Consider the following 19,898-nt stretch of genomic DNA (forward strand, 5'->3'; position numbering starts at 1 on the left):
GTGTGTGTGTGTGTGTGCTTGACCCTTGGGGAATGAAATAATTAAATATGCTTACAGTATACCAAATGGCACATTAACATAATTTATAAACTATATCATATACTCATAAAGGACACACTAATGAAACCATTTTTGTGTCCCTTATTTTTATATCAACACATATGCACAGCTAAGACACCTGTACGCAAACTGTACATACACCCATGCATGTGTGATGACAAAGATACTGTATGTACCACACAAATATGTCTAAATATATCATCTGAAATAGGAGGTACATCACTAGCTAGACAACAACCAAGTTTGTTTGCTCTTGTAGCTTAGTTGCAGAGTTATTATTTCTATGAGACTTGCCAAATGAGAGCCTTGCCAATACTGATTATATCAACACCGGGTAAATCTCTCTGTACTTTGCAATATATAAGTTTTCAAATCTGGTGTCTGTGGCGTCAGCAATGATTGGTTTGCCGGAGCTGAAGGGGGTAGCAACTGTAGCGACGGGGTAGGCTACAGCACCTAGGAGCATGGCGGAGGCATAGTGTAGCAACTTGTCATACGCACCCTCACTAGTCAGCTCAGGGAATATCTAGGCCAACCCCTGGCAACAAGTCAAAATGTCTGTAATTCATAGTTCAACCATTCTACAGAATCAGATTATTCTCCAACTCTGTCTTCGACTTTGTGGATGTACCATCAAAACGCTCGAAGCATGACCATTCCCTGGAGTTGACAGCAGCATACTGTCCGGACTACGGCCAGAATGATGCTGCCAGAGTTGTTGAAGTTGTTGCCAGAGTTGTTGAAGAATGTCTAAGCTTGTCTATTAGACACAAGAAGCTTTACTTGGGTTTATTTTCGTTGGCCAAAGGTTGTACGTCTCAAACTGAGTATGTTGTGTTGGCTTCCTTTGAAAACCCAAGGGAGGGTTTGTTTGTGATTAAAGAGGCTCGATTGATAGGCTGAACTGGGGTTGGTTTCTTTATTGAGTGCTGAACTGTATGAACGAGGTGGGGTGGTGCTGAAAATTCTTGTGTTTTGTGTTTGTGTAATCACTTACTGCCAGAAGCCGAAGACGAAAGTTCTGTTCTGCAGGTCTAACCAATGATAGTTTATAAGGTTGAAAAAACATTATTTATAATGCCATATGTCAACAAATGGATGATAGTTATCAGAGAGTCATCAGAGTTATGATGATGAAAGTATTGTAATGAATTAATTATCCGAAGGTGTGTGCATGTGTCACCGCACATAAATGGCACAAGTTTCATACCCACAGGTGCAAGCACATACACACACAGAGCATGAATCATATGTAGGAGTATAACACCTCTCCTTCCCTGAAGCGGGCAGTGTCACTTTCACTGACAGGTCACACTACCAGGAGGCAGGGCATAGGTTGGGGACTGAAACTGTGTGTGTGTGTGCTTGTGAGTAAATATATCTCTCCACACAGGCCACTGTATGCCCCTAGTGCAAATATGTCCAATGGCTCCAAATACACAATTTTTTCATCAGCCTGGTACTTCCAGAACATTGCAACAAATCTAAGGGCAAAATACATTCCCCTAATGTTGCCTGTTTGTGACACAGAAAAAGTATGCACGCATACAAAATCCCATTGTTATATTTTAGTCTATTACAACAAAAAGGTTTTCCTATTCAGTACCCGTGCTAAATGACATATAATAATTTCATAAGGGGCAGACAGATGATTCATGTCTCAGTTTCACTGTCTGCAGTTATCATACTGATCAATCATCAATTTTACCACACCATGGTAAAATGTCCACAGTCATCAGTTAAAAACATTCTGTCTTGTCCTTGCAGTTCGGAGTGAGCGGCCTCACCAGTTTCCTGGAGTTCACTGACAATGGCAGTAACCCCAACATCTTCTTTGAAATCCTGGGAACAAATTATGGAGAAGACAGGGGACGAGGAGTCAGTAGGGTAAGTAGTTAAAACAGAACCCCTGTGTGGTGTACTGCTGTGGGTGAAGGGGGAATAATTTCTGCTCTAACGTGTAGAGTAGATTTACATAATTCCTGGATTTATCAAGGAATTTCACTGCACCTGCTCTCTACATTATTTTCACCTCATATTTATTCAGGTTATTCCTTTCCTTGTGGCTGTCACCCCTGTGTAGCAGAGTACAGCCCTGCCACCTCTCTGCATTTACTTCTGGAATTGTCTAGATTTCTAAACCTAGTTAAAAGTGTGGCAGAACAAATGCAAAGAAGAAGTTACATCTTTACATTTGTATCTCTTTCAGTTCACAGTCCTCTTCTTTGTTTTCTTGTGTTTAGTTGTGCTTGTTTTTTTTTTCATGTTTTTATGTGCACCAGTAGAATGCAGCATCAGCCCAACAACCCACCTCCCCTTCAATAAATCCCAGTGTTAAATGGATTAATTAGAAGCATTTTCAAGTGGTATTAGGTAATGACACATGCATAATGAATTTTAACAGCCCTCATGAAAGACATCTCTTCCCTTCACAGACACACACGCACACGTTCATAACACTGTTTGTTTATTGATTATGTGTGTGCATCTGTGTGTATGTGTTGGTGTACATGTGTGCAAGTGTCTGTCTGTCAAAATATGTTCAGCGACTCAGTCACAGCTGATGCCGTAAACTCAAATCTGGGAGGTAAATTCTGTACTTCCTGTATAACTGTATTTTTTGTGTTTATATTGTTAGGTTCAAAGCTCCTAAATATATGCATGGATAAGCATACATCATTGAAATGAGTTACCATATAAGACCCAGAATTGCAATGCACAATCCTTCACAAAATGCTGTTGGACAGAGGGACATCACACACACACACACACAGTGTCTGTCCTCCATTGTGGAGGGATCTCTTTACGAATGCAGTTGAGATAGTGAGATGTGATTATGGATAATGTGGTGAGACACCAACATAACGGAACATGCCATCACAGACAAAATTAATCTTTAAAGCACAGCATAATTACATTTAGGCACAATTCCCTAATCAGAGAGCATAATTACATCTAAGGGAATTAAGGCACTTGTAATACAGTTTTCCTGCAACAGTCTCCCTTAATACTCCAAACATTTGTTGGTCTGTCATTTGGATTCAATTAAATTAGTATGTGGAACTGACTAAAGAGAGGCTAATATTCCTCGCCTAGAATCGCCTTCCTAAATGATATGTAGCCCCATAAAAGGGTAAGGAAAAAGCTAGGAAAAAATTTTACCTGACTCCGACCACCTCACCACCATGAAGAAAAGCCAGAGAAAATCCTCTCCTGAATCAAAGTATAATTGTGTGCAAAGGAAATGCTAAAATTAAATTAAAGCCTTGGGATAGCAGTAAAAAATGGTAACCATGTAGTGCCCTTCAAGCGACCCACTACCTCCATTCACATGTTCACATGTGAAATTGTGAGCATGTGACAGAATAGTTGGCAGACCCATTTCCTTTTTGTTTCGATGGACAAGGACAAGGACCGCTATGTATGTAAAATGATTTATTCTGCTCTCTGCAGTGTGAGCATGAAAAGACAGGTTAAAAGCGGACAAAGACCTCAATGTAAATTGATGATTATGAAAAGTAACCTTGTGTCTCTCAACCCAGGTTAACGCCCTTCCCGTATGCAATGATGGCTTGAGTGACAATACTTAGTTCTCAGGTTAACTATGCTGTGGGAATCACCACTGTGTAGTGAAGATGGCTTTTTATTATAATGCATCCAAATATGGCTGTCCAGTATTGCAGTACTTCCTTCTTACATTCACTTGGAATTAACCAGGAACATAATGCCTTTGCAATCATTTGACATCATGAAAAAGTAGTCAGCCTATGTAAGAATTATTATCACATATCTTAATATTTTGGAAAATAGAGTTGACCTTGGTGTGAACGGAAAAAAGCAATAATCCCAGTAGGACCAGTGAAAACTGACCCAACCAATACCTTTCTTATTCAGTGTTACTTGTGCACAGCTGGAAACATACTAACTAGATTATAATATATTTCTTAAAACCTGATGTTTTATAGAAACAGTGACAAGAAACAGTAACAATCTTTTTTATGAATCATCTTGCAATCACAATTAGCAAGATTAAGCAATCAGCAATAGCTTAATTTCATTTTATAAGATGGTTGCATTTCATCTTGCGATGCAGTGGCTTTTTTAAATAGAATAGATAACACACAGAGAGGGGGAAATTGTTTTAGCAGTAACTGTATTAGCTTTTTTATACATTTACTTGTAGAAATTATCTTGAAAATATCCTTCAGTGTTATCTTCAGTTTTACAACATTTTAACGTTGGCATGCATTTAACATCCCCCATGGTCTCATGATAGAGGGCTTATCTGATAAATATTTGATCTTTACAATTAGCAAGCCTCCTTAGAACAACCTTCGATCTATTATTTAGCCTTTACCCTGTGGTAATTTTGTGTCTTTTAACAGTTGTGGATACTGAGGTTTGACCTGTCAGTGACCTTCCATAAAAGAAACATGTCTTAACTCTTGAATCAAATTAAACCAACCTTGGTTATTGTTTTGAATAAATTATGGATCATCTCTCTCTGTGTGTCTGCCCACCACATCTCGCTACGATTTGCATTAACTTTCATACTATATGAAGCCAAATGTATTTCTCTTGTCCCTGACTGCTTTCAGGACACGGATGCATCTTATAGAAAAAATGGATAATGGGTGCATCCCCATGTATTTTATATTGAAGAGCCATTTGGTGTCTTCATTAAATATTTCTGAATTAAGGACAACAGGCCTCAAAGAGCCCTACTGTACATTGTGATCACTGTGATATTGAGATATAAAGTCAGTGTCTGTCTACTTGATCACACCATTTACTGTATATGCACACTCCCAATTATAGCATGAAATCCACATTCTGTTGAGGATACCACTTAACCTGTGCTTTATTTCCAATCCTCCCTCACTCTCCTCTTTCAGTCTTCTTTCATATCCCTGTTGAGAGTTTTACTAATGACAGACACAGAGTCCTTTTTTTGTTTTCCTATCTTACCATAATTAAGTTATTCTTCTGAGGACCTCTTTTTTCCCTAATTCCCTTTTCACTTAATATTTTCTTCTCTTTTGCCTCCCTCTATTCTGTCTGCCATTTCATAAATCCTCCACCTTGCCCCAATCTGCTTTCACCCTTTTCAATCCTCAATCCCTTCTCATGACATTTATCCCGATCATACTTCACACATATGCATACAGTTGTCCAGTGATAATGATAATAGCAGACACCTGAGATTGTCATAATCATTACTGCTACACTGTGGTAAAATTGGCTTTCTGCTCCATTACCCTCAGTGGCTGTACATGGAAGCCTATATCTCTCTCACTATACATCTACAGGCATGGCAGGCTCCACTGCTTTCTTATATGAGGCGACAAGTCTGCCATGTGTAATTGCTTCGTTAGCTATCTGCGACATCTTAAATGACTTCAGAGAGGAAAAATGGCATCAGATTTCTTCTTTAGAACCAGCACAATAAAAAAGGGTTGTGGCAAAGTGGGGGGAAAAAGGAGGATAGGGTTGGGGAGTGGGAGGTGATGAGTGAACAGAGAATGACTGATTTGCTTTTAGATTAAGGAAAAGGATAGAAGTGAAGAAGAGAAAGGCAAAATGAAACGGGCAGAAGAGTTAAAGAGAGAGACTAGAAAGGAGATAGGTCTTTAGAGATACCGTACAAGAGATAGAAACAGCAGCACAGGTCATGATACACTCACAATCATTACATTCTTACTCTCTTACACATGCTCATGGTCTCTTTCCCCTCTCACATTGGCACATATTCGCCGTCTTTTAGAGGAGAGACAGAAATATTCTCCCTCTTTACAAGAATCAATGGCCTTGCAAACTGCAGTGCTCTTAAATTGAGGTCACCTTCAATTATCGTCTCCAGTCTCCTCTGACATATGTGGTAAATTACGCTAAGTGACTTCAGAGAGTCATGGGACCTTGGAAGCCCCCTCACAGTCCTGTCATCATATGAGAAACATTTCTTCCATTACATGTTTTGAACGATTGAGAGACATTTTTTTAATGTGATGACTTATTGTGCCCACCAACTCAAACACAGATGATAGCCGCAGTTCACTCGGGAACACACGCAAGCCCTTGCGCACACACATATGCATAAATCTTCTGGCATGTTTGGAAATGCTAAACTAACCCTTTTGGCTTTGCATGACAATTAATGTCAGTCTGCATGACCGTCAGTACATAACACAGGGAAACACTGGGTTTTCTCTACTTTCAACTAAGAACACAGCCATGCATGCAGAGAGAGGATGTGCTACATAACCCATTTCAACTGAGTTCCAAACAGTTAATTATTGTTGACAGAGTTTCTTTCATAAGGCTAAGCCGTAGTGACACACAGAACTGTTATATTCCTTTTTTATAAAATGAAACAAACATCTGTGGCAAAAGATTTTCTCTGTGTATTAACCTATGGCTCAGGATCAGGAACCAAATCTGAATCAGGCTTCCCAGTAGTTTGTCTCCTGATGGCAAGAATAGCAGTGCATTTTTGGTGTCGCTCTCCCAGAATAAGAAGATAAATCTTTTATTTAACTTATTCCAGCTCTATTGAATTTCCAGTATACACCTTTTATATGTATATATATATATATATATATATATATATATATATATATTCCGTGTCACGGAAGGATCAGATTTTTATTTTTTAAAGAGGCTTTTTTTTGCCAATGTAAGATCCACGGAAACAATCCTCCATGTACTGAACAATTTTTAAAAAAAAACTGAGATACACTTAAAGGACCAAATGTATGTAGGATTTAGTGTGCATTAGACAGTGGTATTGCAGATTGCAACTTCCCTTGCTTCAGCCTCCGTCCTAAAAAAGTGTGGAACGGCTGGGTTAATCTGGGGTAAAACATGGCGGTTCACATGGCAGAATTAATAGAAGGTATTTCCGCATGTTTGTAGATTATAAGCTCATTCGTAAGGGTAACAAAACGTACTATAAATGAATGGAAATGATAATGGAAATCTTAGTATCATTTATATTTTCGAATTTTTGCCTATAGATCATCCTAAATGTACATCACTGAACCTTTGCGATGTTTTAATTTTGTGTGTGTTGTGGTTTGTTTGGCTTATTGGAGACCTCTACCTGGCATAACACAGTACCCCTAAAAAAACATCGTAGATAGCAACTCCCTGGCTTGTTTTTGTTCCTCTCTCAGACATTCACCTGTTATTGGCATATCAGACCATATCTCTTGCGTAGTCTCTGTTCAGGTATTACTTTGATTGCTCAAGTGCACAGTACACCAGACTCCTATCCAGAGTATCTGTTTGAAATCAAACATGTTCAATGATTTTTACTGAATGGAACCCAAATTGATGTGACTTTGTCTAAAGCCTAAAAGTCCCTACAGCCATGCTAGTCCCATAATGTGAACATGCAAGTATAATGCTTCTATGTTTGCTATCTTTAGTTTACGTGTTACTATGCTAACATATTGCTAAACGTAGCCTAAACAGAAATACACTAAATGATGGAAAGTTATTAGTAATTTGCAGGTGTTTTTGGAATTACATGTTTTTACCTGAATGATGGATTTAGATGAAAAGTTATTACAATTCTTTGTTAGAAATAGATGATGCCTGTTACTGATTCAATGGCTTCATTTCTGTAACTGCAAGAACATTTAACCTCAAACCACCAAATGCAACCTTATGGTGGGGCTCTGAAGGAAAGGTCAGAGGATCACAGAGTCAATTGATTTGTCCTCTTGGGATCCTGAATGTCCTGGTAAATGTTATGCAATCCCTTCAAGAGATGTAGTAATACTGCACATCGAGAAAACACAACTTTGGATCTGCTGGTGGCGCTTAGATGAGAAGTCAGGGAATATCCCAATATAATAGGATCATTCCTGTGGGCACCATGAATTCCATGTAAATCATCAAGGTTGTTAGAAATTTTCAGATGGACCCAAAAGTATGGAATGACAAAGGTCATTATCCATCCATAGAAAGCTCAGTTCTGATAATAAATGCCAAATTTAATGGAAAGTGTGGTGCAGTCAGTAAATGAGGAAAACAATCTGAGCAAACTGTTTGAACAAATAAAATGTACTAAATAAAAGACTTAAAAGCCGATCAAGATTTCTGATAATATCTAATATACACGGTTGCCAACAAGAAATGGGCATGAATAAAGGTGTTTAATAAATGAGAATTTTATGCACAGCATTTTTTTGTTAGTGTGTTAGCAGCACCCTCTCGGACGCATGCTATGATCACGGAATGAAATACTGGAGGATGCAGCCTAAGGGGCCAAGTTTAGCCAGCGCTTATTTTAAGGGGTTAGAAATGAGGTGGGCATCACCACTGGAACATGATTATTACAATTATGTAACAAAGTCCTGCAGGTGAGATATAGAGGGGATGCGAAAAAGAGGGAGGTTAGAGAGGAGGTATGATGAGTCACATAAAGAAGAAAGGCGAAAGAGAGAACAGGCATTATTAGTCAGAGAAAAATGAACGACAAGATAGTGAGTTTAGAGGGGAAAAAGGAAAGTAAAATAAATAAATCAGAGGGAGAAAAAGAGAAGAAATCGGGTGAAAACATGCAGAGAGTAAGGGACGCAAAGTATGTGGACAAGAGAAAAAATATCTCCAAGGGGAAAAAAGATCCGCTAAAAATTGTCCGTCCAATTTTCCGTCCTATTAGGCCACATTTGATAATATCCTTTTTTAGTATTTCCAAGTTCGGGTCTTGGTCCCTTCAATCAAACATGTGTACGTTTCTCCGGGGTTTTTGGCAGATTTGTTGGATAAAGATGTTGAGGGGGTGGGTGCCAAGGAATTTTAGTGGAATGAAGGGTTTAGATGTTCGGTAAAAAGATGCAGGGGGAAAGAAAATTGTGAAAAGGGAAAAAGAAAACGAGTGAAAATACATGAGTAGGCCAAGGGGGTATGGGAAGGAAGGACTTTCCATTGATTTTTGTCCCTGCTTCCCACAGATTCTTTCCTCCTCCACTTCTTTTTCTTCCTGGTTCTTTCTGTCACCTTGATATGGATAGTGGTGTGTGTGTGGTGTGTGTGTGTGTTGTGTTTGATGTTGTGTGTTGTGCTGTGTGGGGTTCATGGTACACTTCGTCTACTGGTTCAAAGAGAAAATTCAGAGAGGAGAGTCTTTGTCCTTTTACTTCTCTTCCTTCTCCCCCTTTTTTCCATTTTTACATCACATAAAATGCAAGGATAAACCAGTATGAGAATCATACTGGTTTATCCTTGCTAATACCATTATTTGGTATGAAATGGATCCTAAAATTATGATTCACATACCTGACAATCTTATTTATTTATATTTTGTTTCCTTGGTTATGTTTAATTTGAAAACTTTTTGAGTGCTTTAAAATGGGCCTCCAAACCTTTCTGAGTTATGTCTTAAATATTTTAGAATAGGCCTACTTGACATTAAGTATTGTGACTTTTCAGCATACCAAAGTTTAAAAGTTTAAAACTTATAATTAAGATCATCTTGTGAATAGGTGTGAGCCAGAAAATCTACATTTTGGATGGAATTTAGTGCTGTTGAGGTGGGGCAAACCTCTATTTGCCCCAAAAAATAATTAATCAATTTATCAACACCCTACCATTGCAACAAATGATCACCAAATGCAAGAGAAGCTGGGCTTCCCATTCACAGGGTTTATGGAGCCTGTTTATGGAGCCTGCAAAGTACTTTTACATTCACTGCAACACTTCACAGTGGTGTTTGCTACGAAGAGCCTTCATTAAAACCACTTCAGCTTAGTTTTTTCATTTAATATTACAAAACATTTAGTTTCATTCAAGTTCTGCATCAACTGAGTAAAAACCAACAAAGCCCTTTTCAACACAAAGATGACTTAAACTACAACCTGTCATGCATATGTCTGTCTACTTATTGGCAGTGTTTTCTTTGTGGAATTAGATAAAAAGGATATTAATTTAATCTTTCTGTGTACAGTGCAAAAATGACATGTTTGAGACATGTGCAGCGTAGCTTAGAACGAAGTACAGAGCGGCAGCTTGTCTAGTTCCATCAAAGGTACTTTCAACAACTTCTGCATTAATATGTATAGAGAAATAAAATAAAAACATTGTGTTTGCTTACCCATGGGGGCTAACAGCAACTAGGTCCACAGCAAGCGCACATCGTCTAATTAGTTTTGTTCTCATATTGAAGTGCATGGCTTTTCAAACTGTACAGCTCAGAACAAAAACTCAGGTATGTATGGTAGTGAGATTGGTCCCCGCATTGTCGTGGACCAATCTCACTACAGAGCTCAAAAAGATGAAATTGATATTGATCTGCTTATATAATTCCCAGTCAGACAGCAAACATATTTTCCAAAATGTTAAAGTATTCCTTTAAGGCTTCACTGCTCAGTCTTATCTTTTATCTTGTCCTTCTCTGAAGTGCGGCTCGGACAGGAGTACTAAATAGCTATTCTTTCAACCTTTGTGATAACAGCTTTTACCCCTGTGAACTCATGAATACTTGAGTATTTGCAGGCTCCTTCTATAGCTTGATTGATGTCAACAATTTGTTTTAGCTGGAAGGTCGTGTCAATCATGACTGAACACACATGCAGTGACCAGTAAGTTATATTCTGGGTGACCACAGCGCAGTGGACACTGGACACTAATTGAAGCTGACAAACTGCCTCTGGTGTCCTTGGATCAACTAAGTGTGGCAGCACATGCAGATTTTTGCTGTGTGTGTGTCTCTATAATACATGAGTGAGAAGAGACATATCAAAAAGCATAGAGAGAAAGGGGGAAGCAAGTTGGAGACAAATAAGGGAAGCAAATAAGGGAAGCAGACAAATATGAAAACGGAGAGGAGTGGGTGACAGCATTTTTAACTATTACCTGCTGTCACACAAACCCCATTGGGAAATTCATTGTGGTGCCAAACAAAAACACCCGTTGTGTAAACAGTATGGGTAACACCAAACACTAGCCCGGCAGCCACGCGTCTGCTTCTCTGTTTATTGAGACAAGCCAGGAGAAGTTTTATTCCCCAGATGCTCCACTGTCAATCCTGTCTCATGTCTCAGCCAAGGCAGATTCCGTGCAGTGACATAAGGAAATCAAGCTGCTGATTTTTAAGAAATATGCTGCTACTGTATAGGTAGATGCATTATAATAAGGTTCTGCTGTACATTATCATTGAAAGACTTTGGGAGTCAGTGTGCTGTAACAGCTTCCAGGGTCTCACGGAAAGAAAGAAAGCAAGAATGAAAAGGAAGGATGAAAGAATAGCGGTGCCACTGTGTGAGCATAAAGAAGTTTTCATTTGGCTCCCTACCTATTTCTGGGATACTGTAGGCACAATTGTCTGTATAAACCCTGTGCCTGAAAAGAAAAGCATACAGGAGAGTGCTGAAGAAGTCAGCATTATAAATCTCTGCCAGCCCCATTCCCCAACCCCTTCCTTGTTGATTTGCTCAGCCACTGTGCTGCAGTGAAGAATAAGACCTGCTGCATTTTTTTTTAACCAGAGTACTGGTTAACATTGATTAATGTAGACAGAAAACAGCCATACATCTCCAATTGTGTTTGTTTGTTCATAATTTTGTTTTTGTTCTCATGACTTTTGAACCAAGTCAGGCCACTGTCTGAACTTCTGACGTTCAGGCAGAGAGAAGAAATATGCCCAAGCACTGTCTCTGGATGTTATTAATACATTACTTCAGGTTCTGTTAGAGAGCAAGGGGAAAGGCCGGCATGTCTGGGTGGATGGAAGAATAAAGGTTCAGGGAGATAAAAAGAAAGTGGTGGGGTGGTTGGTCAGAGTTCTGTGTGAAATGGTGGGAAGACAGGAGGAGGGATTCAGGGAGGGAGTACAAAAAACGAAAGAGCAGCCCTCAAGCTAATGTTTTTATTTAAGTCAAGTCAGAGAGATTTATGGGCATTTGAGTGCAGAGGCAGAGTGATGGATGGACAGAGGAGGAAAAAAAGAATAGGGAAATAAGGTGGGTTGTCAGTCCTTGGGTTAATCGTTGCCATGCAGTGGATGGATGGATTGATGGATGGATAAATGGATTGACAGGAGCAGGGATGTGAAGGAGAGATAAGGGGGAGGTCTAATTGCCTGTGACCTGGTTGTAAACATAGCACTGCTAAGGTGGCAGTAGAGAATAAGGGAGGGATCAGTGAAAAATAAATGAGAGCGAGAGAGCATTGATATCTGAGAACCAAGGTTGTGTCCTCGTGTTAAACACACCATGGCTGTGTGAATAGTGGCAGACAACTGGCCTGTGGAGAGAAGAGGGAAGGGGACATCAGCCGAAACTTTGACGCAGGAGAGAAGAATTTCAGAGGCTGAGAGGCAGTTTTCCACATCCACTTAAAAATGGATAATTTGGATCAGTTAGTCAAATGAGAGAGGAGCTGCAAAAGAGCAAGATTCCTATGCTAGTGTGAATATAAGGTGCTCAAATCTGACAAATTCCTTGATATTTTAAATCTGTCATTTGTCCAAGGGTAGGAAGAAATAAATAGACACAGTGAGAAATTGAGCTGTGTGAGGAGAAGCTGTGGCAAACTGGACAGGTGTCTTCACTCAGGTGTAAGTGAATAGCATTACCTGACATTACCTTGCTTCCCTGTGAAATTGGCAAATTTCCCATAACTTTCCACTTTTTCTTAGAGCTAAATCTGTGCTGGCTCTCTGACAAGTATTCCCGATGGCACCAGCAGAAGCAGAGGCTGCTGCAATGATGGAACTGATGAAGGAGCTGTGTGAATTGATGGGACCCGTCACAGTCTCACACAGTCCGGGTTTCAACATCCTGTCCTTAACTCCATTATATTACCAGGCACATAATCCTCTTGTCTAAAATGAGCACCCCGTATGACTGTGGATTTTAGGCACAAATTCGTCAGTAAAACCCTGCCTTCACACCATACAAAAGGCACTCAGCCATGACCGCTAGGACCATTTCCTGTATGGGAAAGTCTTGACTTTCAGAGACAGGTTCAGACTACAGAAAATGCTCACTTAACAGTATGTCTGTCCTACTGTCCTGTCCTGTGTATAACTAATGCTAAATGCTATTGTACAAGCAGTATTTTTTCTTTAAATAACTTGATGCCAAAGTCAGCAAGAAATTCAAACTACTCAGTGTTGACATGGATTTAGAGACACTCAAGCGCAATAAAGACGGTGAGAGAAATAAAGAGTAGCTGCATGATTTCAGTTCTTAGGTAATCCTGCCTCTAGAGGCCAATCATGGCCTCTTCACTCTTCCACTGAATAATCAGTAAATATTGGCCCAAAGCTATTAAGAACACCAGCCAATTATTCCCCTCATAATTACTAAGACCTCATTTTCAATGTGACATTTTTTCATCACACATACACTTACCATAATAACAAGTCCTCTGAACAGCATGTAACCCCTTAAAAGCCACTTTAGTAAGAAACTATGAGTAAGGAAACAGCTTTTTCTTTAACTCACCCATAGTGTTATGGGCCAAGATATAGGACAGGGGTACCATCACCCCTACTCCTCATTAAAGGTGCAACCTGCCCTTAAACAAGGGTGTATACTGTAGGCATAATTATCTGTGTAAACATATATAACTGGGTACCTGTCCTTGGCAGCTTTCCTTACCTAATGCAGTGTATCCTGGGATAACATGCAATCCTTAAAAGGATAAATAAATTAAATTGGACTGAATGCATGCCATCTACTAATCAAATGTGTTGTTGGCCCAGTCAGTTGCTGCAACATCTTGTCCTTGAAATAAAACCTTAGAATGTATACTGTTGCACGGAAGAATAGCCATTACTTTTTCAGAATATCAGTTAAATATGTTTTTATCTATTTGTGTTAAATTCTAAAAATAAGGAAATTAATTTCTCTTTATCTGTTATCGCTCTTTTAATTTGCTGCCCCTAGTTTCTCTTCCTCATTCCCTGATACAAACACACACATTAATTCACACCACATCCTATCTCAGTCTATCAGGGGACTGAAAACAAAACAATTATATCATGGAATAATCTACGAGGGAATCACCACATGCCTACAGTAGATTTTCTCGTAGGCTAAATAAGCATGGGCAAGAAGAATTTACAGCAGATACGTTCCTGTGTGTGTGTGCGTGTGTGTGTACGTGTACACATACTAAAGTGATTACAGTAGGGGGAACAGATTTGCATTGGTTTGATATGCCATCTATCTTTCCCTCCCTCTTCTTCCACCTCTTGTCACCACCCCCTTCTCTCATTTCATTTCCTCTTCTCTCATCTCCTTTCCTATCATCTCATTCTGCACCTCGCTCTCTCACTCTGTTGCTGTCTTACTCTCTCACTCTGTTGCTCTCTCTCTTCTTCTGCCTTCTCTGAATTTGCAATAGGCCCTTTCAGCACCAAAACCTACTGAATTATATGAAGGTGTGTGACTATCCATGCCATCACCCTGGTCTGTAAATCTGTGTTTAATTCTCCAGCCTGCTGGTCTGGTAACACTAGCTTTTATTTGTTTATCATAGTCTGTATTTAGCTTTCCATGCACAGCAAGTCAGCATTTTCATCAACTCAAAATGTGCAAAAAAAGCTCTCCTAAGTGGACGAATTAGAAAAATGCCTGATGTGTCCTGTTAGTGTTTTGAAGAAATGGCCTATTTTTGTTCATCTGACTACCCGTTCATCTTATTGGGTGCCACCACCTTTGGTGAGCATAGCTGTACTCACCACTGACATTACCAAGATCAGATCTGGACCTTAGTATCTTTTCTGAGAGGTAAAAGTAATAAAATAATTACATAAAAATAATTGCCCTTTGTTGCGTACCCCAAAACCCGTAAGTTCAGTTGTGTGGTGAGGTACTCAGGTGGTTAGGGTTGAGCTAAATTAAGGTACTGGCACCTTTTTTGGTCCAATTCAGGCACTTGATTGTACCCATTTGTTGTCCCATTACTTAAAAAATATAATTAGTACTGATATGAATAGTATTTCTCCACCTCCAATCTCACTTGCCATCAAATGGCTTCTTGCTCCCTTTTCCAATGTATCCCACTACATCTTACTATATATTTTTTTTCTGTCCCTCCCTCTCTCCTTTCTCCATCTAGACATTTCTCCCTCCATTTATCAGTCTAATTTCTGTCTCTTATATCTGCCCTTCCCATAGCTACTCCTTGTCTCCTCTATAATGTCCCTCCTTCTCTCTCTCTTTTGCTCTCCCTCTCTTTCTCTCTGCCAGCTAGGCCTGCAGGCTTTCAGCAGCATTACAGCGTGTAAACCTCGGATTACAGCAGCCAGAGTCTGCCTAGCACTGCATGCCTCTGTGGATCACAAATACACAAGTGTGTGAATACACACCCACCCACATGGTACTTACACATACACATGCAAGATATTTACATAGCCGCAGACTCACATGGACCTTACAGATAGAAAATACACTTATGTACATAGAACACAGACATACATCTACTGTGTACACAAACAGTATGAGTACGCACACACACAAGGTTACTGTGCACAAACACCATCACCGTTCTACTCCATCTCAAGTTCCTTAACTCCCTCTTTACTCCCCATGTCGCTACCATAGCTAACTCGCTAGAGGATTAGCTCCCCTATCCTTGTGTGTGTTTACCTAACTTCTCTGCTGATTATTTCTGCTGTTTACCCCAGCTGGCCTCCCTATACTACACTCAGTTGCTGGCCACCTCCCTCCACTCAATGTGGGTTGTAAAGGACACATGTAAGGATAACATATTTGTTAGGGCTCTCTCAACATCTCCTGCTGGGTTGCCCTTGTGTAAGGTAAACCAACTCTGTTCCCTAGAAATGACAAATGATTAAAAGTTTCTATTGAATTGATTTGCCAAGTCACAGCATACTGAATGTAATGTCTGTAAAACATTGTCTGACAATGGATTTCATAAAATTTCCCAACAATATCCTCTCTTGAAATACAGTATCCGCTGATAGCAATTTTATGATTTACCTGCGACTTCCCTGTGCTACAAAAACATTGTATTTGTGTAAAACAGTGTAAAAATAATAATTTCCCAACATTACCAAAACATTCCTGGTGAACATGATCCATGTAGCATTTACATTTTAGAAGGGGAGGGTGTAGTGTGGGAGGTGCAATCTGCAACTGCACCGCTAGATGCCACCAAATCCTGCTTGCTGGTCCTAAGGATGAGCCTAAGCTTCACTTTCATTTTTGTGTACACTCTTAATTAGCTCAGTGAGTCAAACCAATTCTTGCCAGGGTTTGGAGTTTGGAATCTACTGTGGTGTTCCATATTGTAGAGCTGCTTGAGGTTTTTTTTATTTAAGACACTACTTCACATTTAAAATGTTCATCAGTGTCACAGAAAGTGTTTTTCAAACCTTTACTGCATCAACATTTGATATTCTGAATGGGTAGAAGTTGCCCTTCCCAGGGCAGCACACCTGAAAGTATATATTAGTTTTTCCAGGCAGGAAGGCCGTAGGCAAGGCAGGGAATAGGCAAGAACAAAGAGAACAGCATTATGTGCCTTGAATTTAATTCTAATTCTGTTTTGATGTGAAAAGGTGGATCCATCCCTTAATACCACATTAGTTCTACTTTATCATCTCCTAGCTGCATATGATGTTAAAACCACTCTTGCAAGTGGCTTTAACCTAGATTTTGCTGACTGTCCCTTGATTTTATCCTTACCAGTCAGTGCATGTATATGCATGTGTCTACTGCTGCGAAAGTTGTTATTGTGTTTTCCTGATCATCTATCCATCTGTTTGTTCATGTCTCTGTCCCAACCGTCCAATCTCTGCTTTCTGTGTTTGCCTGTGTGCCTGTTGTCTTTTCCTGCTAGTAAAGTGTCAGTTTACGGCAAAGGTCAAGAGATGTGTTAATGCAACAAAACGGCTGCTTTTGGACACACCAGGCTCAAAGACAGGCCCTCGGTGCACAGCAGGAATCAGAGTGACGGGTGACAGGACAGAATGTGTTTGTGTGTGTGTGTGTGAGAGAGAGAGTGAGTGTTGGACAGCTGAGAAGTGAAGGGCGCCAAGTGTATCCTGCTGCCAGAATGGCTGTAAAACAGCCCCTAACTGTCCCCACGTGCGACACACACACACACACACACACTTGCAGACCTAAAATGTCAGTGTCTGTTTCTTCAGAGGTACAGTTCATGATGTCCAGCAGTCAGCTGTCTACCAGACCTGTCAAGGTTGTAACATCTGAGTCACAGTTACTGACTGACTGAGTGACCAGCTCACTGACTTGCTTGTCCACTGAACTGCATGAACATACCGGCTGTCAGACTGACTGACACACTGGTTAGCAATCTGAGTGCAGCTGACGTTTTGTAAATGGACTTGCTACTGTAGGTGTCATTTTCTACTTCCTCAGCAGGACTACTGAGAAATCAAATGATAAACAGGTAGTTAGGATAGAATTACAGTAAATGCAGCCAATCCACTGCAATTTGAAGTTTAAAGATGAGTAGTGTGTCTCCTGAAGGCATAGCCGCACAATATTAGCTTGCAAGTGAAGAAGTAATACAGATCAGATGTAGAAAATTACCAAGTAATTAGAATTGCATTGTTGGATTTTCCATTGATGTGAATGTTGTGATGGATGATTGCAATTTTATTGTTATAAGCAAATGAAAGCGTTTTGCTAATGAGCCATTTCATATCAATCATATAATCATATAGGGATTTTCCATGCATGTGTACAATTTTTGTACCAATATTTTACCAGCATACCCATATCCCATGGTATTTGCTGGACGGTGTGTAATATCAAAGAATGTCCTTTACAGACGGATTATTTCACCAATAAAATAAGTCTGTCTGAAGCTGAAGCAGCAGTGGAGGTTATTAATTTTTGTTTTTTATGCATTCTCCATGCTGTGACATGCTTTTTGAAGCACCTTTCCGATATACAATCATCTGGTGTAGTGACAATAAGAAAAAAGAGGTTGAAAAAGAAAAAGAGGCAGAAGAAGACATTAACACAGTAAGCCTGGCCTGGTGCAAAACTTATAAAACAGAAATCCATCTACCTTAAGGTTTGTCAGTGAGCTTTATGTAGAACCTGCAAAAGAGGTTTCGGCAGAATTATGGCTCTCTGCCTTTCTGAGATAGTGCTTCACAAAGTTTTAGTGTTGATCCAGGTAATGTTCTATTTTTTCTGAAGATTTTATATAAATCATGTGGTATGAATGAACGCCTGTCCATGTTGGCAGATGGTTCGTCTGAATGTACGTAACTTTTTTAGATAGCACCCTCACAAATTTGACTGAAAAAGGTTCTGTGGACAAAACTAAAATCATGTTGTGGACGTCGTCTCTCTGATGGTTTAAAACCATACATCTAATTTGTATTTACATTCATTCCATCATGATATCTCACTGCATTTGTCCATGTATAATTTGTAACCCCACATGTATGAACATTTATTATTTATAACTCAGTGGTATTTAATGACTTTAGTTTATTCCTGCTGTGCTTAACTCCACTCAACAGTCCCTATGGATTTACTTCTTCATCTGCACATGCATTTTGTGAGTGTGCATGTGTGTGTGTGTTCAGGTATATAAGTAGGTCTGCATTTTCAGTCACATGCATTCTCTGCCTGCATGCTTTTTCATGTGTGCTTATACGTGTGTGTGTGAAGTCTTACTAAGTATATATCTCCAGAGAGAAACAGCACTTACCAAGCCACAGGTGTAGATATTTTATACACACTACCACAGTATAGTGAGGTAGCAATGTATGTATCCCAGAGTGCGATGGCAAAGAGGAAAAGAGAGAGACCTAATATGCCTGCCTACACCAGACAGATGAATGGAGGAGGGTGACAGACATTGAAACAGACAAATAAAGTTGAAAACTTTTCCTCCCATTAACATTGTCGAAGAACTTTGCAGGTAACCCCCATCAGGTCAAAATGTATTCCCCCCTGGATCCTCAACCTTTCAGCAGTCTTCTATCAGACTCCTCATCTGTACATTGTACTGTCTGACATCTCTCCTCTCATTTTCCTATGGGGAGAGTGAAAGCAGTGACAGAGAACATCTTTTTTTAAACGACTTTGCCCATTTTTCCCCACAAGTCTCCTTTATACTTTCTATGTCTTCTCTCCAATCACCATTTAGAGTCTGTCAGCCTCTTTCTCCCTGTCTTTTTCTCAGTTCCCATCTAAGCGAACATAAAAGACAAAAATAACAACCACATACAGAGATAAACACACAAATTACATAAGCACCTTATCATTAATTTGTAATGCATTTATTTCTGATAAGATACCCATGGAACTCTTTTACATAGCTTAGTTTTACACAAACAAATGTATTCTCATTTGCCAAACATATCTCAAACACAGAGGTTAATTGATTTGAAAGAGATGTTCTACGAACTCCATTGAGGCAATATAAATGAAACATTGTCTTCTCATTCAATTAAAAGCACACAGACAATATATTAAATGATAATGCGGTTTAATTATTTAGTAATTTAATCATTTGAAGTTTGCTATTTAAAAGCATGTTAAAGCAGAAAGTTTGAATTGTATATACACACACACCAAAACACTATCTAACTCTCTCTCTCACACACACATGCACACCTATGCACACACACATCTTCCCAACAATTCAAGCAAGCAATAAAACAGCTTGCAGCTCATCTGGGAAATCAGAACAGAGCTTGTTGTTGTCGCTATTGTAATGATCAGTTTGTATAGACGAGTGTGTGTATGAGACTGTGTTTGTGTGTGTGTGTGTGAGAGAGAGAGAGAGGGAGAGGGAGAGAGAATGAAAGCATATGAGTGATCTGGCAGAACCAAATGTGCAGTTTATTACTTCAGGTCCTGAACAGA

At 39.5% G+C, this 19,898-nt stretch overlaps 1 protein-coding gene across 1 annotated transcript in view; it reads left to right on the plus strand.

Moving 5' to 3' along the window:
* grid2 (glutamate receptor, ionotropic, delta 2) overlaps positions 1–19,898 on the plus strand; it is a 408,773-nt gene that overhangs the window by 328,538 nt on the left and 60,337 nt on the right. Inside the window, exon 9 of the mRNA XM_035658229.1 lies at positions 1,828–1,947. Within this exon, the coding sequence (XP_035514122.1) occupies positions 1,828–1,947 (120 nt within the window). The remainder of the gene's footprint in view (positions 1–1,827; positions 1,948–19,898) is intronic.

Source organism: Morone saxatilis, unplaced genomic scaffold (assembly GCF_004916995.1).
Source record: "Morone saxatilis isolate NCDOM2014 unplaced genomic scaffold, NCSU_SB_2.0 Contig16, whole genome shotgun sequence".
Lineage (NCBI taxonomy): Eukaryota > Metazoa > Chordata > Actinopteri > Moronidae > Morone > Morone saxatilis.